Genomic DNA, 25398 nt, shown 5'->3' with positions numbered 1-25398 from the left:
ATCCATAATATCTTCCACCGTAACACCAGTCACCTGGCCAGGCTCTTTTCCCATACAAGGTCCACTGTGGTCCCTCTCCGATTTGGACCATTCACATACTGTTTAAGGAAACCTTCTTGGATGCACTAAACAACTTTTGCCCCATCTAATCCTCTTGCCCTATGTAAGTCTCCGTCTATATTGGGGAAGTTAAAGTCATCCACTACAACAATCCTGTGGTTCTTACATTCTTCTGTAATCTGTCTACATATCTGAATATCCCCTGCTGGCTATTGGGTGACCTATAATAAAATCCCATTAGAGGTATTACTCCTTTCTTATTTTTGAGCTCAACTCATTATGCCTCAGTAGACTTGCCCTCCAATATGTCCACTCTGATTACCGCTGTGACATTTTCCCTGATTAACAAAGCAACAACTCCTCCTCTTTTACCCCCCCCCCCCCCCCCCCCCATCCCCTCTATCTTGTCTGAAATATCAAAACCCAGGCACATTGAGGTGCCAGGCGTGTCCCTCTTGCAACCAAGTTTCTGTAATGGCCACTACATCATAAGTCCAAGCACGGATTCAAGTTCATCAGCTTTACCCACAATTCTCTTTTCATTGAAGTAAGCACACTTCAGCCCTTCATTATTCCCATTTTCGTGAACCTAATGAATATAAATATTGTGAACAGTTTCCTGTTCATTTAACATATCTGTCCGGGAAGGCCAACTCCTCCCCCTACCCCCTCTTCAGAACATGAGTTATGTAGTACGATATCATTACAATCTGGTCCTTGTCAGGAAGGTGGGTGAAGCCTTTGCATTAGAATGATTATGGATGTCTCTTTTTTTCACCTCCATAGACCTGCAGTAACCTCATGCAGCTGCTTTTAAAAGAACAAGTACTATTGCTGGAAAAGGTGTTAGACTGGTCCCTGCTCAGCATTGAGATCCTGCAGGATGTCAGTAATTAACACCAATCCACGGCCTGAGGGAACAGCAGGAAGTGACAGGACTCTCAGCATATACCCTCATGCCCGAACACTAACAGCAGGTTTCTCATGAGAAACCAGTGCACTTGATCTTAGCTAAATGTCAATGTAATTTAAATGTGTTCTCACTGCAGGTTTTGCTTCATGTCACAGAAAATGCTGGGGTCGATTTTAACTTTACCGAATTGGAAGAGCCTGGATAAATGAGTAATTTAAATGAATATGTACCTTCGTCGCTTTGATCTTGGAATTTGTCTGAAAGCTCTGATATGAACCTCTGGGCAGAACCAGTAATACCTAAGACAAAGTGTAGCGTTGTAGATCTTTTACAGTTAATGTGTTATGTATGCTCAGGCATATACATGGGCAAGATGGCTGAGAGCCCCAGCAGTGGAGCCCATAATGTTCCAATAAGAACATCACTGGAGCATAAATCACAACACTGCATGCATCAGTCGTAATATATAAAACAGCAATTCATCACTCAGGGCTCAAAGATATAAATGAATAAACAGGGCATCTCTTAAAGAATAAATTATTTAATGTCTACTTAGAGTAATTCATTTTATTGAGGTTTATATTTGTAAAATCACTGAACAATTGGGCTGAACTAACACTAAAGCTAGTTCAAACAAAGAATGTAATCACATTGGACAGTTACTCTGGTTGAAAAACATCTCATACAAAATGAAAGAACTCATTCAGATAGTCTCATGGGAAATTGAAGTGTTTGGAACAAAACGAGAAGTATTATTACCTACCAAAACAAAGGAACTATAATGATATCAAGGTATGGTGACTAATTATTAGAAGAGAGTAGAAACAAGGAACTGCAGATGCTGGTTTCCCAAAAAGACACCGACTGCTTGAGTAACTCAGTGGGTCATGGAGGACATGGATAGGTTACATCGCGGGTCAAGATCCTTCTTCAGTATTATACTAAAGCAAATTTGAGCATTTCTGTATCACTGATACTCCTTTGTTTACATTTTTAGATTATAAACCTGGAAGTAATCACTGGTGTTGTATTGTGGCTTAAACCAAAGGACAAAACATTTGGGTATGAAATAGGCACCAAGTATTGCTAAAGAACTGAGGAGCATTGCAGAAGTCTGCACAGCAGGTGCATGGTTCTTGTTTACAGCTGGATATGTTGGGATGAAGCAAATCCAGATAGTGATAAAGAGGATCATGGAGACACTAATCTCCCGAGCCAGATTGTATGTGTGAGCCGGAGTTTGGATCAGAAAGGTACACATGAAGCAGGACAGTGCTTGTAGGCCACTGTATCCCAACATCAGCCAGAATACCGGCTCTGATTCACTCTTACAGAAGAGGAAAAGAGCATCTTCATAATCACCCACTGTCTTCATCAGAAAGTCACCATCCGTATTCAGCCACAGGTAACAAATGGCCCCTTGCCCTCCAAGACTGACACAAAGGGTGAGGTATCTTCCACAGTGTTGGTATCTACACAGGAAAGACTTGCTTAAACTGGTGAGCTCAGTGGTTAGCAAGATGTGTACTGAGTTGATCAGAAGGATAGATGTGCAGATGGTAAGGCTGAGAGCAGTTACTGGCTGGCGTGATTTACAGATGAATTCGGTGGGTTCTCCAAGGAACAGCAACGAGCTGCAGCATAAGAGAGCTAGTGAGATGAGCATGACTATGTTCATTTTCCCTCCAGTACCTACCACGATTGGAGCACCAGAATTCATCAGAACGATCATCATGATTGCCAATATCAGTGTGAGGTCAAGTACCATGAACAGGAGCTGAGTTGCACCAAGAGGTGAGGACATGGACAGGTATTGCAAAGTTCTCTGAAAGCAGAAAGGGCTTTTTGGTGGTGACCACTCATCAGGTTGGCAATGATGGCAGGAAAAGCCATCTGGAACAACAAAATTAAATAGTCTCATTCAAAACATATAAATATGCTTATGTATAGGAATGACAAAAGTACTCACATCCTACAACCAATGATACTCCAACTAAAACACATTATAAGATATATATTTTTAAACTGTTAGATTTCCTAATTAGACTACAGCCTATCACTTACTCCTGTGATGTTCTAATCAGTTGAGCCCTTGATTACGTTCCTTCCTTAATGTACTCAGTCACTGTAACACTAAACATCTGTAACAGCTAAAATTCATGACTATATCTTAATGTGCATCTGCTGTTCTATTAATAAATCCAAACCATTAATTTTATTCCAATCTATAACCCAGTCCAGTTTCGTGATACTCTATTTATAAAGAACCCAAATTATATTCCAGTCTGCAAACTTCTGCCAGGTATTCCTTGCCTTATCAGTTTGTTTGTTTTTATGTTTTGACTGTTTTGTAAAGCATCTTTGAGCATTTGGAAAAGCGCTATATAAAATAAATGTTTATTATTATTATTATTATTATTATTATATATGAAACAATGAATTGTGCAAGAGGGATAGGCTGATCCTGAACTGGAGGGGAACCAATATCGTAACAGGTAGATTAGCTAGTGATACATGGTTGGGTTTAAACTAGATTGTCAAGGGGGCAGGATCCAATGCAGGAATGAGGCAAATGAGAGGCTTGGAAGTCAGTATGGAAGGTGATCAAAGAAGGTTCAGTGGACAGACTAGGCAGGAGCATGACCGGGAGTGAGGAAGGACTGTTGGTTTGAATTGCATTTATTTCAATGCAAAAGACTTGATGGGTGAGGCAGATGAACCTAGGGCTTGCAACTGGGATGTATTAGCCATTACTGAAACCTGTTTAAGTGATGGACAGGACGGGCAACTAAACGTTCCCGGTACAGATGCTGCAAGAGAGATACATGTAGGGGTAAAAGAGGAAGGGTTGTTGCTTAATTGATTAAGGAGAATGTCACGACAGTAGTCCAAGATGACATTACTGATGGTTCATCCAGTAAAGCTATATGAGTGGAGCTGAGAAATAAAAAGGGGATGATCACGCTGTTGAGAGTGCACTGTTGAGAGACCCCCAAAGAACAAATATGCCAGGAGGTTGCAGGCAGCTGCAAGACTAATAAGGTCAAGTATGTAGGAAGAAACTGCAGATGTTGGTTTAAACCGAAGATAGACACAAAAAGCTAGAGTTACTCAGCGGGTCGGACAACATCTCTGGCGAAAAGGAATAGGTGGCGTTTCTGGTCCAGAACCTTCTTCAAACACTTTAGGCCAATTTAGACACTTTAGACTTTAGACACTTCAGACAATAAGGTCAACATTGGGTGCTGCTGTAGAGAGTGAAGATGGTTATCAAAAATCACAACAGGATCTTGATCAGTTGGACGAGTGGGCTGAAGATTGATTAATGGAGTTTAATGCAGATAAGTGCGAGGTGTTGCATTTGGAGATGGCAAACTAGGGCAGGGCCTGCACAGTGAATAACATGGTCCTGGGGTGTTGTCGTGCAGAGTTATCTAGGAGTACAGGTACATAGTTCCTTGAAAGTGGCACCACAGGTAGATAGGTGTTCAAGAAGCTTTAAGCATATTGGCCTTCATCGGTCAGGGTATTGAGTATAGAAGTTGGGATGTTATGTTATAGTTGTGCAGGATGTTGATGAGGCCACATTTCGAGTATTGTGTCCAGTTTTGGTCATCCTTCTAAAGGGAAGATGTCATTAGGCTGGAAAGATTGCAGAGAAGATTTACGAGGAATTTGCCAGGACTTGCGAGCCTGAGCTACAGGGGGAGGTTGGGCAGGCTAGGACTTTATTCCTTCTGTGCTGTATGATTCTATGACACTATAACTCCTTGTTTGGATTCCAGGCTGTAGCTCACTCTTGGTAAGTCTTACTCCATTAATATGACCCCAAAGCCCTAAATGATATTTCATCTATAATTCACTCTCATGTGTTCAGTACTCGAACCCTTTGATTGTGTATCCATTATTATATATAGAATATTAAAATCTCTCAATTAGATATCACCATTTACTCTCCTTTTACTCTTGACATATGCACCCAATATCTATAAATATGGATTTCCTGCTGCCACAGAGAACGGCCTGTTCCACTTCTTTTGATCTCACGTGGTTCATAGGTGTCAGAAGATAAATATTTTGCCTCACCAGTTGAGTTCTGGAAGGTTCCACTTGGACAGTCTTCACATTTAAAACAGCAGGAGTAAAGGCTGATGACAATTTTCTTCTGGCCTAGGCCACACCTCTTGGAACAGTATGACTGAGGAATCTGTGGATATTGATAGCATACTTGTTAGTTGCTTACTCTCAGTGTTCTTCTGATGCTTGTAAACAACCTGGAGTTCCAGGGCTCATGGGTTCTCTGTGAGGCAAACAGCAAATATCTAAGTCTGTTTATGGTCCAGTGGCACTAACTAAAATATCATTTAGATTTGCTCCACTGATTGAACAAGTTGGGTCAAAGAGCCTGACAATGGTTAAAAGGACTGCTGAAATGAACTCAGTGACTGGAACAGCTCCTTGTCCCAGTGGCAATGTTCTTGTCTTGGAATCAGAATGCAGAGTCAGAATCCAGTGTCAAACAGACCTGGAGAAACCTTCCAAAATGTATTATTGAATATTTGCATGTAATCAGCATTTGATAAAAGAAACAGATACATAAAAGCAGGGTTAGGCCACTCAACCCCTCAAATCCACCCTGCCATTCAGTATGACCAACATTAAAATCTAAACTCTGCATGAATCTCTGAACAGTTATTAGATTCCAGTCTTCACTCAAGACAAGGGCATTCTTTATATATAAATCATCTGAATTTCAATTCTAGTAGGGGGTTATGGTGATTTGTATATGGAATACAAATTCCAAGGTACGTGATTGATTGGAATCTTAATTAGCAAAAGATAAACTCAGATAAAAACATTTCATATGTAATCTAAGAGGATTCAATAAAAAATTGCAAATAAAACTTGAACCAGAGAAGTATTGACCCCTGACTCAAATATTGTGGGTTGTCACATTAGTGGGCAGTTTTGGCAGAAGATAGCAAGACTCAGTTGTGCTTGACGTTCTTCAGCCAAACCAGGCAATGACTGCGTGAATCAATTGTCTGACATACATAAATTTGTGTTATTTGGACTTATAGGGGCAAAACTGAGAACAAGAGTAATGAGGGATTACAACAACAGCTTGCATTTATGTAGCAACTGCCACAATAAAACATTCCAATGCATTTTGCAGCAATGTCATGAGACAAAATTTTGACATTGAGCCAAACATGAGACATTGGGGCAAAAATAGAGCAGATGACTAATAATTAAAGAAAGAAAGAGATTAAGGGAGGTAATTTTAAAGCATAGGGTCCAGGCAGCTGAGGGCAGTGATGGACTACAGAATATGATGGATAGGCAATGTTTAGCATACATGTCACCATACTTTACCTCATTATTGTCTGTTTTCCACTGAATTTGGGAAGCATTAATTGTCAAATGATCTTTGTAACTGCCAATCACTGGTAGCTGGAGCTGGCCTGAGTGCTGGGTCCAGGTAATGATGTCATAACCGCTCTGTGTATTTCCTTCAGCATTGAAGGAAATGGCAGTGCCATGGATACTGACATTAACTCGCTTTAACTCTTCCAACAGCTGTCAAAAGAAAGTCAGTCAAGACGTGATACTGTCAAGAATTGTAATCAAATCAAGCTTAAAAGGAGGAACACTGCACTACAGCAGTGCCCACTTAGCATGTCATTTTTGGGCAGCTATACTGCTTGAGTTACCCAGACATAATGTGGTAGGAGATGCACTTCCAGCCAGCATTCTGCGTGCATTTCCTGCCTGCTATATTGGGAGCTCAGGAGGTTCATTCGTTCAGCTAGGCTCTTTGTACATTACATGGATGTAAAATTCTGCATTTAGCACAGCAAGTGCCTCAGGTTATTAAGTAGTTTAGGAGCAGCAGAAAGAAATGATAAGTATTTTGGGCCTAAATCCTGCCTCATGAATGTGACAGTTTTAAAGTGAGCTTAGCTGGAAAGAGGCACCCAGCTAGGCTTTCATTCTTTGATCTTTAACATTAATCTTTTAACACCACCCTTGCATTTTCTTGCAGATATATTAAATTCAAGCAGCAATCCATTAATTCTCAGGAAAATAAATGAATTTTGTGTTATTTTTAAGACAGATTCAAAACATGATTTTTTTCTCATTGGGCAGTTAAGATCGTGTCATCCAGGAGGTATTCCTGAAGCATTATCCCAGCCAGTGCTTTAATTGATAATCTACAAACACTCTCTTTACTGCATGCCTACAGACCCCAGCCCCAACTGCCCATTGGTCTGTTTCTACTTTTTTAAATATTTTAACGTTGACAATTTATCAAGGATGAGGATTCTCAACCTCAGACCACTGGGAGTCCTGTCTCTCCACCGCACTAGCCAGAACTGATCCAATCCACAGCTGGTCTGAGCTACTGGAGTCAGCCATATCTCTTGACAAGCTCAGGATTAAGTTTGTATGTACATATATATATATATATATATTATATACACCGATCAGCCAAAACATTATGACCTGATGAGTCAAAACATCATGACCACCTGCCTAATATGCTGTTGGTCCTCCGTGTGCAGCCCCATATGCAGCAGGGTGCGATGCACTGTGTACTGTGACACATTCCTCCTGTGATCACCATTAAACTTTTCTGCGACTTGTGCCACAGTAGACCTTCTGTCGGTTCGGACCACACGGGATAGCCTTCGTTGCCCTCGCACATTGATGAGCATGGGGCGCCCAACACCCTTTTGCCGGTTTGTGGTTTGTCTCTCCTCGGACCACTAGGTAGGTACCACTGCTGACCGGGAGCACCCCACAAGCCTTGCCGTTTCAGAGATGCTCTGAACCAGTCGTCTGGCCATAACAATTTGGCCCTTGTCAAAGTCGCTCAGGTCTTTACACCTGCCCATTTCTCCTGCATCCAATACATCAACTTCAAGAACTGACTGTTCACTTGCTGCCTAATGTATCCCACCCCTTGACAGGTGCCATTGTAACAAGATAATCAATGTTATTCACTTCGCCTGTCAGTGGACATAATGTTTTGGCTGATCGATGTATATATAATATACATTGCAACTATATAATGTCATTGTTTAATGCAACAGATTAATAACTCACACCACTGTGGAATTTATAATCAGTGGGCATGATCACTTTTGAGGAGCATTTCCTGAGAGCAAAGAAAATGGTCACAGGAATCCAGTGGTCGGACCCTATGATCAGATGGCTTATAGTCTAGAAACAAATCAGATCATCATGCTCTTTTTGACCCTGTGCACAAACATGGAAAAACCTGTACCTGCCAGTTGTACCATTTTGTTGTAGTTTGGCATCTTCCAGTGTGGCACCCAAGCAGGGCATGTAGTGCATGTGCAATACTGTACACGGCCGTGTACACACTGAACGTTTCCCGTCTTACTGGCTGATCCAACACAATGGACAGGTTATCAGGAGACAGGTGCTGAACAGAACTGAGGAGCTTACGTGAAGTGGGATATGGCCAAAAAGAAACAGTATGATTGCCACGGTGCTCTGTACTGAATCTCTTTTCTCTCGAATCCCTGACATTGGTGAGATGGTTTAAAACGTAACCTTCGAAACCTGGCATGCTGCCGCTGTTAATGACTGCACCAATCACTGTGCCAATGCGCTCAATGCCTGGCATGTGGATTATAACATTCGATTGAATCCAGGCTTCACTTGCAATCCAGACTTTCTTGGTGATATTCATCTTCACTGCCTGCTTGAGCAGTTCCTGAGCTGGTCCCTCACTGGAGAAGAGGACGATGACATTTACATTGATTTTTCGGATATAGTCCACAATTTCTGAGATTTTCCGGCTGGTGCTGGGCAGATTGAGGTAGGTGGGGATCTTCTCAATGAAGCCTACACAGATGCCTTCGAGTGCTGCATAGCTCTGAACCAGGTCTATCCCCTGTCGGCCATATTCATCATCGCTCCCAATTCCAGCAATCCAATTCCACTTGAACTTCTTGACAATAGAGACAATGGCTATGGCTTGGTCATTGTCACTAGGCATTATTCTCAGGAACGATGGAAAGATCTTCTTATTGTTTAATTGGGCACTGGAGGCCCCATAACTAACCTAGAAAGAAGGAGATTCTCATTATTATATCTTCACAGGATACATCTTCCCTATCCCAACCTTTCAACCCAACTGATTCCATATTCCCACCCCAGGAGTTAGTTGGCCTTGATTGTAAACTGAAAATAACTGAAGTCGGACTATTGTTTGAAATCAACCATGTCAACACAAATGAGCAGAACCTGGGACACAGCTGGTAGTAGGAGACTGGCGGAGAGAAATTCACTTTGGTTGATAGAGGCAAAAAGCGCAATAGCAGCAGATTTTAGACTAAACCTGGTTTCTTTTTCCACGCATTTCAGCATAATGTAAAACTTGGTACCGATTCGCTCCTGCTTGTTTTGTGATGATTCCAATCAAGCTATATAGCAAACCATGAATTACTTACTTGTGGAAATAAAAATAAGCTGAACAATTTGGCTGTGATCATTGCCTGTTCTGATGTCCATGGTCCCACCAGAGCTATTGCACGGCTCCTGTACTCTGTGTAATTGCAGAGCACATCAATCTTACTCCCTCTGACACTGGATAAAAAATTAAGAGTTGGCAAGATGGAAGCCAGTGACTCGAAACAGTCATCATGGATTTCATAACCCAGATGTATGCCCGGCAATAGGGAGGTTGAGTTATTTATCTCATCGATCGCAAACGCCATTGCCAGAAACATCCCATAACCATGAGGGTAAAAGCTGAAACAGAGATAAACAACAAATCCAGGTATCAGCCCAGAAAACCTAAGGATTGCGTTCGAGAGAGACAGCGAGGAAACATGAACAGAAGAATATACGGTGGAAAAAATATATCCAGTTGAAGTTGGATTAGAGGATGGTTAGCCATCAGACAGATCTGGACTGCTGCCAGGCCCAGGGGAAAGAGTGGCTTAATGCGTAATGCCAACTGCTGGGAGGTTCCTCACTGCTTCTGCTTCAGTGGACTCAGGTAAGGAATCTGATGAGACAATTAATGTTGCTTATTATATAAAAAACTGTTGGACTTGTTCATTGCTGGTTTCTGGATATTTAAGAGTTAATTACTTTTGCATTTTCAGTGCAGGTCATGGCAGAAAGGGCAAGAGTCCTTTCGATTAATTTATTTGTGGGGTGTGGACATCACTGTCAATGCCATCATATGCCCTGCACCTCTAACTGCCCCTGAATTAAAGAAGTGGTTGAGATCAACCTCATTAATTGGTCTAGAGTCATGTGTAGGTCAGACTAGATAATCACAGGCTTTAATAAACTGATGGGTTTCTTGCATAATCTCATAGTTTCATGAACTATTGAATTGTTTCAATAGTTCCATCCAATGGTTACCATTACCAAGTCTGGATTTTATGAAATTCCAGACATTTAATCAAATTAAATTCTCTAAATGCCACAGTGAGAATCAAATCTCTGGCTACTAGTCCAGAAACATAATCATTACACTACTATAGTGATCAGAGAATGAAGATGATTGGCAAAATGTAATACGAAATAAGCCGTTTTTACGCAGTAAGTAGTTAGGGTCTGGAATGCAAAGCCAGGGGGGCAGTTATGGATTCAATCTTGGATTTTAAAATAAAACTAGATGAGTGCTTGAAAGAAAATGTGCAGGCCAGTCACTTTGGGAGTGGATAAAATCAGGGAAGTAGTACAGTTGTGAGAGGACTGAGCCCCGGAAAGCACCTTCTGGGCAGGTGGATGCTACCACTCAAATGGAAGGTCCACATCTTCAGGTGAGGAGAGAATTTAAAGATGATAGTTTCTTACCTGTTACAAGTTATCCTTTCAGGCTTCAGCCGATGGGCTAGACCAATGCCATTCTCATGAAAAGGGAACAGAGCTCCAAAGATGTAGTCTCCAGACAGCATGTATTCTGCATTGATTCCATGAACTCCTGATGCCTCGGTTAGAGAAGCCATGGCCAGCAGTAAATGGAAACCTGACTGCAAAATGTAACAAGTCATTTTAACTGACAAAACGTATCGCAGCAGTAATTGGACTTTTCCTACTGTGCAAACAGAAAATTCACGGCTTTATTTGTGAACATTTTAATCTGTTTTCTTTGTAATCAAATAATTAGGTTACCTTATTTGAGGATATTTGCATATCTTACACATGCTGAATGATGTTCAATTAACCAATGAATTATATTTCCGGTTAAAAGTAATCCAAGGTCATTGTTTTTTATGAACCGGATTTGTAGAAAGAGAAAGGGCACAGTCTTATGTTTGTTACAAACGTAGAAACAAGGAAAAGCAAATTAGTCCCTTAGGCAAAGGTTAAACACATGGATCCAAACTCCAACTTCAACATCAAATCCCTTAAAGCCATCTACCCAGCAAACCCATTAATTGTACCTCTGACCTTTTGGGGAATATTATACTTTCACTTAGGAGGATAGTGGTAACAGTGGTGGGATGAGGGGTGGCATTTTAATTTGCATATTAACTCTCAGCATTATTGCAACAACCCTTAGTAACATGGAACTATATTGAATATTGGAGGGAGATTGAAAATCCAATTGAATGGTGGCTGAACAATAATCTTGCCCTCAACATCAACAAGGCTACTGAGCTGAATGATCAGCCATGATCATATTGAATGGCGGTGCAGGCTCGAAGGGCCGAATGGCCTACTCCTGCACCTATTTTCTATGTTTCTATGTTTTAAGACCGAAGAGCTGATTGTTGATTTTAGGTGGGGAAAGCCAACGATCCACAAACCTGTCTTCATTGATAGATGGCAGTAGAGAGAGTCAACAGCTTTAAGCTCCTGGCCACACATATCACTGAAGATCTGGCCTGGGCCTAGCACATTGAAGATTATCAATGCCTATACTTCCTTAGAAGGTTGACAAGATTTGGTGTGTCGATGAGTACTCTTTTGGACTTTTACAGATACAAGATAGAGAGCATAATGAGTGGTTGCATCATTTTGCTCTCACCATCTGGAAAAAGTACAGGAGCCTGATCACCAGGTTCAAGAATAGCTTCCTCCCAACGGCCTTCGGGATCTTGAACATTACTCAACATTAACCTCGACAACTATAAACCTCTATGGGGGCTATCTTTGCATTTAAAACTTTGAGTTTTTTGCACTGGTATTACAGTTAATAATTTACTGAATTTTTAAAAAATATTATATTTCGTGTGTATTGCATTTACGGGTCTGTTAAGCTGCTGCAAGTAAAATGTCATTGTTCCGTTGTCAGGACCTATGACAATTAAACAGTCTTGACTATTAAACCATGGGACAAGCTAAAGATTAGGAATGGGATCTTTGTGATGATGTGGGGATGTATGTGCATCATAGCCAACTTAAGGGAACGGTGAATATTATGGAAATATTATGCAAACAATCATTTGGCTCTTCAGCCATCCCTCACACTGCATTCTTTAAAATAAATTGAAATTGCAAAATCAGCTTCCTCCATGCACAGAGAGCTCCATCTCATTTCTGCAGCAAAATGTACTTCCTTCTGCTCCTCTTTGTTTACTCCGCAATATTGGGGCCAATTAGTGTTGTCTCAAAAGGATGCTCAGGGATATTAACCTCACCAGGAGAGTATGTGATTGGGGGCTTGTTTCCTATTCACACTACCTCACTTGAAGATGTTGATCGATCGGAGCCTGTTGTACCCAGCTGTGAGAAGTAAGTAACAACTGAATAAAATTATGTGCTAATGCGTAACTCATCCTTGATGAGATATTATAGCTATCACACCATGAATACATGCACAGGCTCTATGTGTTTGTGGCTGGTCTTTATGTATAGAGGTTCTTTGCACAGTTGTGTGTGTATTAGTCACACTGAAGGTATGGGTACATGCTTAACGTTTTCCAATCACAGTGTACCAGTCATGTTATATGTATGATTACAAGTTTTGGTTGTATCAATCATGGTATGTGTAGGATTACATAGGATACATAGCTCAGAAACAGGCTGCATGTCTGAAGAAGGGTCTCAACCCAAAACGTCACCCATTCCTTCTCTCCAGAGATGCTGCCTGTCCTGCTGAGTTACTCCAGCATTTTGTGAATAAATCGATTTGTACCAGCATCTGCAGTTATTTTCTTATTCTAAGAGAGAGGGAATGGGTGACGTTTTGGGTCGAGACCCTTGATATACCTTTGATGTAAACCAGCATCTGCAGTTCTTTCCTACACATGTTTTAATAACCAATTCTTGCTGTCATCTTTGTTCCATTCCTGCCTTTTGTTAGATCAGCATAATTCCTTTCCATAAATGCTTGTCCTTCTCTCTTTAAATGAATCAATACAATCCGCTTGAACCACTCCCATGTGGTACCAAATTCCACATTCTCACCGCCGTTGGTCAAGAAATTCAGAATTTCCTATTGAATGTCTTGATGGCCTCTGGTTAGATTTTCCCCCAAATTTAAATGTTCTCTGGGTAGTAACTTAATTAAAACCTTTCATCATCTTAAAACTTTAATTAGGTCACCGCTCAATCTTTGCCCAAGAGGATAGCCATAAAGTGACATCGTCCTTTCCTGATATTCATACCCTCATATTTCTAGTATCATCTTTGTAAAAATTCTCTGCACTTTCTCCATGATCTCAAAATCATTAAAAAAATATGGAGATTAAAACTGCGTCCATTACCCCAATCGTAGTTGAATCAAATTTGGGTGCAGTTTAAGCCTAACCTTTGACTTTTCAATTCTATCCAAGTTGAACTTGCCTTTGTTTCTACATTGTTCGACTAACCTTTGGAATAACACATAGTGATTGTCTTATTTGTATTTGAAGTATTCATCAGGACCTTCTGAAGAACAATTTGGAATGGGTAATAAATGCTGACCTTGTCAGTCATGCCTAATTGCCATGAATTAATAAATTATAAAAATAGAATAATAGAAGTCATCAAGAAAGTTATAGACTGGAATTCCACTGAGAAGTGCAGGTGTTTTTATACAAATTACCGAGGAACAAGTTGCATCCTAGTCAGATGATTCAGATGGTTTATATGTGGTGTAACAAATGTCCCAAACTGAGTTACAGCTGGGACATTTCATTGTCATGGTCTAATAAAAGTGTAGATTTAATGGGAATCAACCAACAAGTTGCATGTTTCAAACCATAGAATTCCACGGTAATTGGTCTAACTGAAGCTGATTCTAGTCGTGATAGTATTTTCTACCACTTGTGTTTTTATCTCACTCCTTAATTTGACATCTGAGGAGACTCCTTCACCCTACCTGAACTTGCTATCAGACTTTCACAGCAAGCTGAAGTGCCCAGATGGAGACAGTAATGTTTTGACATTGCTGGCCTGGAATTTTCAGAGTTGCACTTTGGGTTTGGCAGGTGTCAGCCTCACTATGTGGATGTGTTCGCTTGGATTAGGGATAGGAGCACCTGTCCACCTGAATACTGTCTTCATATTCTTGAATCCATGGCATAAATCTCAATTAGTATTCGATCCAGCTGCTTGAAGTGGGATCTCAGGTTAAAACGTGGTCAGATATATTCATTGTTTGGGCAACTCAGGGAAATGTATACTCACCACCCATAGCTGAATCTCCCATTCCTTTCCACCCATAACTCTTTTCCAACTTAACATTTCACTCCTTTCCTTGTCTGACACCCTTTGTCTCCTTTTCAACTCTAACCGTTGTCATTTACTCCCCCCATCTGCCAATCAAAAGCCCTCCTAACCTATATTCACCTGTGGCTCGTAGACACAAAAAGCTGGAGTAATTCAGGGGGACAGGCAGCATCTTTGGAGAGAAGGAATGAGTGTTGTTTCGGGTCGAGACCCTTCCGCCAGGTTTTGTCCACCTGTTTTTCAGCTTTCTCCCCTCTGCACCTATCATTCTGAAGAAGCTTTCCAACTTGAAACTGTCTATGCATTCCTTCCACAGATGCTGCCTGATTCGCTGAGTTCCTCCACCACTTTGTGTTTTGCTTAGGAAAATGTCTACTTGCTACTCTGAAACAACGTGGTAACGACAATTTCGTTCAAATTTATTTTTGAATGACAATAAAAGCTATTTGATTTGATCTGACGACGAGTGGTGTGTGTGTTTATGACTTCGGATCTTTGGTTCCAAAAGCTCCTCAACACAGTGATTTTCCCAACTCATGTCTGTGACTGTTCAATGCATCAGAAGAGATAATTTACCTATGTTAGTCAGGAACATCATTTTTCTTTTCTATAACCTGTAAGTGAAATGGATAGGTCATTTTTCTGTCTCGCAATTTTCACATTCCTATGTTTTACCAAATGTCTGACCACCTGTGAAAATTACCTACCATGTTATTCTTGAACTATGCAGTAATTTTTCTGCCAGTAAAAGTTTAATTTAAATAATTGATGTCTTCTTAGGTCAATCTTCAAAACAGACATGTTCATCTATTTCCAAGCAATGAGGTTTGCCCTTGAGGAAATTAATAACTCGACTGAGCTGTTGCCAGGCGTTATTCTGGGCTATGATATTGCTGACAGTTGCTTTGAAGTTGTGGATATTCAAGCCATGTTCAGATTCTTGTCAGGCAAGCAAGGAACAGAAGTGGAGATATTAAACAATTATACATCTTATCAGCCCAGAGTGATCGCTATTATTGGGCCAGCTTCAAGCGAAATAGCAATTACTATTGCTAGAGTTTCAGGTTTCTTCCTCATTCCTCAGGTAAGTTTAATCATAATTCTTGTTAATGTCTGAGCTGCAATAGTTGCAGTTTGTCCAGGTTTCAGTTCTCTTAATTTACCATAATGCTCAAATTGGCTTTGTTGTCACAGTCTCATTTAAAATCACTGCTACCAATCTCTGCTGAAGGCTTTCACAAGGATCAGGTCTTCTGAAGATGTCAATTGCCTCTGGATTCTCAGTAAACACCCATAAATCATGTTAAAGAAATTAGGTACTGAATGTTTGTAGAATTTGTTGGGGTTCTTTAGCAAACTATATTGAAGGCCATGATCATGGATTTCCACCCAGTGTCACTGGACAGTTATTGGATCTAGAAATGGTTGATTTTCCTCTGCCCAGGCCATGAGCAGCAAATTCATCACATACCAGAAAATACCTTATTTCCCATTACATCCAAACTTCACCATGCTCGAATCTTCTGTTCGTCTGATTCTAGCTTCTGAAAGATCCCTTTCCTTTACCTCTGCCTTCTACGACCTCCATATGGCTCTTATCCTTCCACAGCTTTATTAAAATTCAAATTTTTGGTCACTCCAGTTATCTCCTTTGGTATGGCAATGTTGTTCTGATTTGTGTAGGAAGGAATTGCAGATGCTGGTTTAAACTGAAGATAGACACAAAAAGCTGGAGTAACTCAGAAGGATAGGCAACATCTCTGGAGAGAAGGAACGGGTGACGATTCGGGTCAGAAGGGTCTCGACCCGAAACGTCACCCATTCCTTCTCTCCAGAGATGCTGCCTGTCCCGCTGAGTTACTCCAGCTTTTTCTGATTAGACTAGGCTAACGGTGTATTAAAACATGTGAGATGTTATTGCAGGCAGTACGTTCATCATCTGAACTAGAGGGCAGCTAGAAATCCTAACACTTTTATCAGTAAACCCCATATTATACTTTGGATGAAACGACCTGAAGGAAAGTTAATTTACTCTGGATGAGTATATTTCTCAGTGGTGGCACATCTCCGAACCAAAATTGACTTGAACATAAGAATCCCCACTGGGAGAGCAATAGAGCAATATGGGTAGCTACACTGTCAGATAACTACTTCTGCCCTCACAGGTGAATATTAAAGATACAATGGCACATAATATGTGATAACGAGTAAGGGAATTCTTCCTGGTGTTCGTGTCAATTATTGGCAGATCATTTGTTCATTTTATTTCCTTTTATTGCTTTTTATGGAATCTTACACAGATTGTCTTACTGTGATTTGACACAGTAAATGCACATAAAGACACCTCATTGTTTGTGAAATTCTGCATTAACGCAGGTATTTTTTCCGCTTCTGCAGATTAGCTACCTGGCATCTGGTGAGATTCTGAGTGATAAAATACGTTTCCCGTCATTTTTCCGGACTATTCCAAGTGACAAGAATCAAGTAGAAGCCATGGCTTTACTGATCCAGGAATTCCATTGGAACTGGATTGCTGTTATTGGCAGTGACAATGAATATGGACGCAATGGACTAACCAAAGTGGTGGAAATGGCCTCGGCATTGGGGACTTGCATTGCCTATCAGGGTATCATCTCTACTTCCCCCGAGATTATCATCCAGGCCATTAACAACATCAGAAGCACTGTCAATGTTACAATTCTCTTTTCCAATAAGTTAATAGCACAAGTATTTTTCAGTTTTGTTGTGGCTCAAAATCTTGCTTCCAAAGTGTGGATTGTAAGTGAAGCCATTTCATTATCGGAGGAGATAACAAAAATACCAAGAATTCAGAGTATTGGGACGGTTATAGGCATAGCAGTTAAGGAAGGGGAATTGACACACTTTGAGGAGTTCCTAGACAAACCGCTGAACCACAGTTACTCAGGGATCGTGCCAGGCCTGGGATTGGGAGAATGTACAAATTACAGAGGCACCTGCGATCAAGAATGTAATTGGCTGAAGGCTAAGCAATTAAACTTTTCATCACAAAGCCTGGAGAAGAGAATCTCATACAATGTGTACTCAGCTGTGTATGCTGTGGCCCATGCATTGCACGATCTACTCCAATGTAATGCGACACAGTGTGATAGAACACAAAGCTTCTACCCATGGCAGGTAGGTGTATGTCCATCCAGTGTGATTCATATTTAGGCAGACGTATGAAAACATAAAAATTATTGGAAATTGGAAAAGTCCTTCATGCACAACAAACCTGTTTGTTTTTTAACACATCCATCCCATTCACCTTCACTTTTCCCTCAGCCTTATCTTGTCCCCATCCCCCCCAACCTTGTTTACTCCCCATATCCCTCAATTTCACCTCATCTTCCTGAACTCCATCCAATCCTCATATCCCTTGCCCAAAATCCCCAACTCTCCAATCCCCTCTTTGTGTAGGAAAGAACTGCAGATGCTGGTTTAAATCAAAGGTAGACACAAAATGCTGGAGTAACTCAGCGGGACAGGCAGCATCTCTGGAGAGAAGGAATGGGTGACGTTTCAGGTCGAGACCCTTCTTCAGACTGCCGGGTCACCTTTAAATCTTAAAATTCAGTTTAAAATATGTCTTGGGGTTCGTTGGGCATTCAGTTTTAGGATGTCGACACAGGAACTGCAGATGCTAGTTTACATAACTGCCGACCCATTCCTTCTCTCCGGAGATGCTGCCTGTCCCGCTGAGTTAATCCAGCATTTTGTGTCTACCCCTAACTCTTTTTTCTCCCCCTTCCCTGTTCCCTACCTGGATACACACCCATTTCTCCCACTATTCTGCCCCCCATTCTCCTTCCCCCATTGTGTTCTACCTCTCTCCCTTCCTCTGTCTCCACATTTCACTCCCTTTCTCTCCTTATCTTACAGCCTTTTGTCTTCTTTTCATCTCTGGTCTTTTCCACTCATCTCCAATCAAAGTCCCCCCTCATCTGCATCCACCTTCCCACGATTTGTTCTATCCCCGTATCTTTTCCAGCTTCCTACCCCATACTACAATTAGTCTGAAGAAGCATTCTGGCCCAAAACGTCACCTATCATATCCCGAGTTGCTGCCTGTCCCATTCAGTTCCTCTAGCATTTTGTGTTTTTTATGTAAACTAGCATCTGCAGTTCCTGCGTCGACATCCTAAAACTGAATGCCCAACGAACCCCAAGACATATTTTAAACTTGAATTTTAAGATTTAAAGGTGAGCCATTAACCGAGCAATTGATCTTAAGACGTGCCCTTGACAAGTAAATCATTAAATCTCAGAATTTGCCCCTATTCTAAACTGAAACTTAATCACAATTAATAAATTTAACATCCAAATGCGCAGCTTTCAATAATGAATGCAGTAAAAACAGAAATAACCCAAGATAATTAAGGCAAAAGTCTAACTCAAATAGTGGTAAGGAAAACTGATGAAGAAGAATTAAAGAATTTGAGCCAAACATCGGTGATATTTGCAATTTCAGTGATGACTGAATGAATGAATGAATTAATGAATGAATGAATGAATGAATGAATGAATGAATTATAAACAATGTCAAACCTACTGGTTGAACTGCCCAATCTCAATTTTGATATCATGTATTTGCATTAAATTATTTGTGTGACAGTTACTCAGCAGATTAAAGACGGTGAAATTTAACCTTCAAAATTACACTCTCTACTTTGATGAGAACGGAGACCCACCAGTTGGCTATGACATTATTTTATGGGATTGGACGAGAGTCGGAGTCTACTTTAAGACTATTGGTTCGTACATGCCAGCTACAAGAAAGATCAGCATCAATCCATCCTTAATCCGGTGGAATTGGGAAGATAACTTGGTGAGAACTCAGTAAAAACGTAATGATTTAATGCTAGTCAGAAAGGCTTGTACTTATCCATATTAATAAGATGCCTTGACCCAGAGGTGTTTTGCTTGGCTCAGTGGTTGCAATCTTACCTCTTGAGTCGGTAAGGATTCAAGATCAAAATTCAGACTGACAGTATGGCATGACACTGAGGGAATCTGAGAGGTTGAATGAGACCTTCAAATGAGGAATTATTTGTCCTCTCTGGTGAATTTGTGACATCATTGAGAGAAGTGCTGTGCTCTTCAGCCAAAAACAGTCAAACAGATGATTAGGTTGTTTACCTCCCAATGTTTGTGGGATATTGCAGTTTTGGGACATTAGCTCTACCCAAATATGTTCTATGCTGGGAACTCACCTCAGGCAGGTCCATTTTAAGTAATATATTTCCCATTGAAATTGTCTTCTTTGGCAGCCACCACCTCCACCCTACATAACCTTCCTTAGTCACAACCCACATCTCCCTGTTCACGCCCACATCCACTTGCAGATACTTAAATTTACCCCATTGCCTCAACCTCTGATCTGCGGTTCAACTTTCCCTCTTCACCCTGGCCTGATTTTTGCTCTGACCCTTCCACATTTCTTATCTAACCTATCTTAACCAGACAACAATGACTTGTCTGGACTTGTCAGGCAGATTATTATCTGAATGGTGTCAGATTAGGAAAAGGGGATATGCAACGAGACCTGGGTGTCCTTGTACATCAGTCACTGAAAGTAAGCATGCAGGTACAGCAGACAGACCAGAAAACTAATGGCATGTTAGCCTTCATAGCGAGAGGATTTGAGTTTAGGAGCAAGGAGGTCCTACTGCAGTTGTACAGGGCCCTAGTGAGACCACACCCGGAGTATTGTGTGCAGTTTTGGTCTCCTAATTTGAGGATGGACATTCTTGCTATTGAGGGAGTGCAGCCTAGGTTCACCAAGATCCCCGGGATGGCGGGACTGACATATGATGAAAGAATGAGTCGACTGGGCTTGTATTCACTGGAATTTAGAAAGATGAGAGGGAATCTTATAGAAACATATTTAATTCTTAAGGGATTGGACAGGCTGGATGCAGGAAAAATGTTCCTGATTTTGAGTCCAGAACCAGGGGTCACAGTTTAAGAATAGTGGGTAGGGTATTTAGGACTGAGATGAGGAAAAACTTTTTCACCCAAAAAGTTGTGAATCTGTGGAATTCTCTGCCACAGAAGACAGTGGAGGCCAATTCACTGGATGTTTTCAAGAGAGAGTTGGATTTAGTTCTTAGGGCTAACGGAATCAAGGGATATGGTAAAAAAGCAGGAACGGGGTACTGATTTTGGATGCTCAGCCATGATCATGTTGAAAGGCGATGTTGGCTCAAAAGGCCGAATGGCCTACTCCTGCACCTATTTTCTAAGTTTCTATGTTTCCTCCTCCACTCTTCCCCTCAAACTGTAACTGATTCTTGAGGTACTCACTGTTCCTCTCCTCAGATAAGCCAACTTCAACCTCGTCACAAGTTTCTATCTTTTGTAAATCCCATCTCAATCTGCACCAGATTTACCGGAAAGATAATTCCATGTGCAAGGCCTAATCAGTAACCCATGAAAACATGAGACGTGTGTGTTTCTTATCTTTGCAATGGTGAGCTCTCAATTTGTTTGATGTGCACTACTAAATGCATCCAAATGGTCGCTGTTCAATTTCTAAACCACAACCCCTTGTGGTTATGTGTTAATTTGTGTGATTCACAGCTCTCATTGACAAATACCTAAACTGAGGAGTTGAGGTAAGAAATTTATGAGTTCATGTCTCGTTTGTTCTTGTGGAACTGTTACAAAGCTCCAGAGAAAAAAACAATGCTTTTGCCTTTTTTCCAGAGCAGTCCCTCTGCTGAATTACATTGTTAAAACACAACACCTACCTGCCTTCCCTTTCCAACCCCACTCCACAGCGAAATTCATTTCTATAAATGATAGCTATGTTTCTTTGTGAAGCTCAGTGAAGTCTTGTGTATTTTATCCACCAGATTCCATTTTCTAATTGTTCAATGATGTGTGAACCCGGACAGAAGAAAGTCCCAAGAGGGATTTTTCCTTGCTGCTACAACTGTGAAGATTGTCCCTCCGGAACATTCCTGAATCAAAGTGGTCAGTAAGCGTCTTTATCCACTATTCTTCAGCTAGTTTTTGATTGACTTTTTTCCTTGATCTCATTGGATTGTAAAATATCACACCATCTGCAACTCCTTACCTCTAACAGGAAAATCTGTTAAAAATAGCTCGCATTTCTTCTCTTGTCTCATTGGTTGAGTCAGCCAAAGAGACCTTTGGTCTTTATTCAGCCAGGATTCCATTTCTTCCTGTCGAAAACCAGCCCTAATTAACTTCACTTATGTGTGTGGGGGGGGGGATTTATGGGTTATTAAAATGGAATAAAAACTATTCATTGCTATAACTTTGGATCTAGAATTATGTTGAGTAATGTGATGAGAGAAACTTTGTGGGCAATTGGTTGCTTCACACTGAAACTGATGAGAAAAGAGTTGAAAATAACCTTTTTTTAATTGGAAGCCTACAAAGTGCCTCTGTTTTTCAGTAGGTGATTGACCTATTAAATCCCCCAAAAGGTTACATGAAAACACAAATGCACTGTGACTAGAAGTCTGCAAGTTACTATATTAGCCAAGAATGTGCTGTAGCATATGCCTTGCACCTCTTTAAGGAGGTCTGAAAGTCCTGACCCAAAACGTCATTTATCCATGTTCTCCAACGATATTACCCTAACCCACAGTGTTACTCTAGTACTCTGTGTCTTTTTTTCCCCGTAAACCAGCATCTACAGTTTCTTGTATCTACCTGTTTAAGATCTGCTCACCAGGACTAATGTAGCAAATCCTATAGTAGGCAGCTATGAGATAAACTAAATACAGGACCACCTTCAATGAATACCAGAACACTTACCCGTTTACAGTCCAAGGGTAGCTCAACATGTAATCTTCCCCCAATCACTGTTCTTTCATCCTATTCCTTGTATTCTAGGACTCCCAGAGGACTTTTTTACCAAGAGTGCATAAGGAAATTTGCTCTATATATTATTCATATCTATGAGATAAAGTTTCCCCTGGAAAATCAACATGAGCATGGCTAAAGTTAAGGATTATAACAGATTTCAATACAGTATAAAATTCAGTGGTTGACAATATTGCTGAAAGGAGTGGGAGTTTTTCAATAAAGTGTTAAAATGGAAGAAAGTGCTGGAGGAACTCAGCCTTGTAGGCAGCATCTGTGGAGGGAATGTACAGATGACTTTCAGCTCAGAACCCTTCTTCAGGCCAAAGTACCTTTGGGTCAAAACCAGTGCTCTGCCATATCCAATGTGCACAGTACAGTTTCCTTTAAGTGTCCTTGTTCTCCATGTGAATTAATCATAATGAAATTTATTGCAGATCCCTACAGTTGTGTGGATTGTCTCTGGCAACAGTGGTCACCTCCAAGGAGCCATCACTGCCTGGAACGGGAGCTAAACTATCTGGAATGGCATACACCTTTCTCTATATTTTTACTGATTTTGACAAATGGTGGACTTTTGCTGACCATTATCATAGCAATCATCTTTATATTTAATTATAACACTCCAGTTGTCAGGTCTGCTGGTGGCAGAATGTGTTTTCTCATGCTCGCATCAATGATCTGTAGCTTTTCCTGTGTGTTTTTCTACATTGATAAACCAAGCAAAGTATTCTGCCAAATAAGACAGCCATTCTTCACAGTCAGCTTCACCATCTGCCTGTCCTGTATCTTGGTTAGGTCATTTCAAATTGTCTGTATATTTAAACTGGCCACCAAGTTGCCTAAGGCCCATGAATATTGGGTTAAATATAATGGACAGTACATATTCATCTTTTTAAGCACCTTCATTCAAATCATCATTTGCAGTGTGTGGCTGATTACAGGCTCACCCAGCACTCATGGGCATATCATTACAAAAGCAATTGTCTTGGACTGCAACATTGGTAACACCATTGCCTTCTCTCTCAGTTTCCTTTACACTGTTTTTCTGACAGTAGCATGTTTCATCTTTGCTTATATGGGAAGAGACCTACCAAAAAATTACAATGAGGCTAAGTTCATTGCCTTCAGTATGATGATCTGTTTTGTGTATTACATTCTGTATATGACATCAATGGTCACCCCCAATCAGGAAAGGTACACCTCATACATACAGACTTTCCTAACTGTCACTAGTGCCTTTAGTATTGCTCTGGGCTATTTTGTTCCAAAATGTTACATCATTTTGTTTATGCCACAGAATAACACCACGGTTTATTTCCAATCCTGCATTCAGGATTACACGAAGAGGCAGAATGATGCAAATTAAATTGCTTAAGTCCCTTACTCACCTGGTGCTTTAGCTTTTAGTGTTTACAGTGTAGCAGAAAGAAGTCCAACACGTCATTCTTCCCTTGGATTCCATAGGACCCTTATTTTTGCGTTCAATCTTAACTTTATCAAGCATCCTGTTAAAATCCATGTATGCTACATCAAATGCGCTACCCACAGCAACCTTCTTTAAAAAAATCAGATGTTCTCGGAGAGGACTCCTTTCTTTAAAATAATGCCTCTTAAAATCCTACTACTTTAACCATTTCTTTCGACAAATATCTTCTCTTGGCTCAGTACCTTTTTTCCCCTGATAATGTTCAAGTGAAACATGTTGGTATCTTCTTTTGGTAAAGGCTCTACAGTAGTTCAGATGCTGGAAATGAATGGTATTCCTGTCATAGTAAGGAATTAGAATGAAATACAAATCTGCACTGTGATAACAAGGAAGTTTGAGACACGTTGATAATATTGTTACAGCTATATGTCACCTTGCTGAGATTCTCCATTGTTTCATTTGCAGTGATGACTGATTTCAGTAATTTAAATTGTATTGGATCTCTGCAATTCATGGAAAATATGTGTGAAAAATAAAACAAGACATGTGACATTTATGTTGCATTTTATTATTTAAAGGGGCTTGTAGAATCCCAAATTCAACACTTGCTTCCCACTGCTGTTGGGATGACTTCATTATGCAGGATTAGAGAACACTAGCTCTTCTTCATTACAGAAAGATCAGGCAGCATCTGTGGAAGGGAAACGGACAGATAGTGTTTTGAGTGGGACCCTTTTTCAAACTGGAGATTGGGACATAGCCTTAATTTTCTGGTTCAGCTTTCTCTGTAAACAATCTAGATACTAGGATTTATGAAGCTTATGTTAAGCCTTCCGAGGAAGGAATGGTATCTGCAATGTGAGAGTGAGATGGAAACGGTGAGGTTTAAAGGAGGTGTGTGGATTAAGGTTTTTACACAGAGAGTGGTGAGCGCCTGGAATGCGCTGCCAGGGGTGGTGGTGGCGGCAGAATCGATAGTGGCATTTAAGAGGTGTTTAGATAGGCACATAGTTATGCAGGGAATGGAGGGACATGGTTCGTGAGCAGTCAGAAAGGATTAGTATGTGTTGGCATCAAGTACCACACAGACATTGCCGCCCAAAGGGTCTGTACTGTACTTTTCTATGTTCACTAAGAATCACTGATGAGCCCCAACACACAAATGTGGTCCATCACACAGGGCAGATGGGAAAGAGCTGAAAAAAATTACAGAGTAGTATCTTCAACGTCACCTATCCATGTTCTTCTCCCTCTGAGTTACTCCAACACTTTGTGTCATTTTTTTGTAATCCAACACCTGCATTTCCTTGTTTATTCGTAACGTAAATGTATTCAGTGAGCAAAAAATCCACTCCCAAGCCTATAGTGTTTCTTTAGGAATTTCAAGATATTTGCAGGAATGGCCATGTTATGATACTGTGTCATAACATCTACATGCTCATAGCATCTACATCCTCATCTACTTGCCAAAATATGTTGCAAATAC

General features: G+C 40.7%; 2 protein-coding genes across 2 annotated transcripts; one reads left to right on the top strand and one right to left on the bottom strand.

Moving 5' to 3' along the window:
• Positions 1-541: 541 nt before the first annotated feature.
• On the bottom strand, positions 542-9726 carry LOC144608089 (taste receptor type 1 member 3-like). The gene is made up of 8 exons (XM_078425415.1): positions 9460-9726; positions 8265-9071; positions 6350-6553; positions 5021-5180; positions 2670-2866; positions 1980-2300; positions 1204-1272; positions 542-649 (listed from the first exon to the last, which is right to left on the bottom strand). The coding sequence occupies exons 1-8, from the start codon at positions 9724-9726 to the stop codon at positions 542-544; spliced, it is 2133 nt and encodes a 710-aa protein (XP_078281541.1).
• A 228-nt stretch (positions 9727-9954) lies between these two features.
• LOC144608088 (taste receptor type 1 member 1-like) lies at positions 9955-23852 on the top strand. Its single transcript, XM_078425413.1, has 6 exons — positions 9955-10010; positions 15407-15710; positions 17024-17782; positions 19260-19472; positions 21502-21622; positions 22921-23852. The coding sequence occupies exons 1-6, from the start codon at positions 9955-9957 to the stop codon at positions 23850-23852; spliced, it is 2385 nt and encodes a 794-aa protein (XP_078281539.1).
• Positions 23853-25398: the final 1546 nt, after the last annotated feature.

This window comes from Rhinoraja longicauda, chromosome 30, assembly GCF_053455715.1.
Source record: "Rhinoraja longicauda isolate Sanriku21f chromosome 30, sRhiLon1.1, whole genome shotgun sequence".
NCBI classification, from domain to species: Eukaryota; Metazoa; Chordata; class Chondrichthyes; order Rajiformes; family Arhynchobatidae; genus Rhinoraja; species Rhinoraja longicauda.
Note: the sequence above shows the minus strand (reverse complement) of the source record. Positions and strands in the feature narration are given on the sequence as shown.

Coding starts and splice junctions, on each gene's coding strand:
- LOC144608089 (XM_078425415.1), bottom strand. CDS start 9,726: ATGGCGTTTGCGATCGATGAGATAAATAACTCAACCTCCCTATTGCCG. Junction 2,301..2,669: donor ATTCTGGTGCTCCAATCGTG/GTAGGTACTGGA, acceptor CTCTTCTGTAAG/AGTGAATCAGAGCCGGTATT. Junction 650..1,203: donor CCAAGATCAAAGCGACGAAG/GTACATATTCAT, acceptor TATATTCATTAG/GTTCACGAAAATGGGAATAA.
- LOC144608088 (XM_078425413.1), top strand. CDS start 9,955: ATGCGTAATGCCAACTGCTGGGAGGTTCCTCACTGCTTCTGCTTCAGT. Junction 10,011..15,406: donor TTCTGCTTCAGTGGACTCAG/GTAAGGAATCTG, acceptor ATGTCTTCTTAG/GTCAATCTTCAAAACAGACA. Junction 19,473..21,501: donor GGAATTGGGAAGATAACTTG/GTGAGAACTCAG, acceptor TTTATCCACCAG/ATTCCATTTTCTAATTGTTC.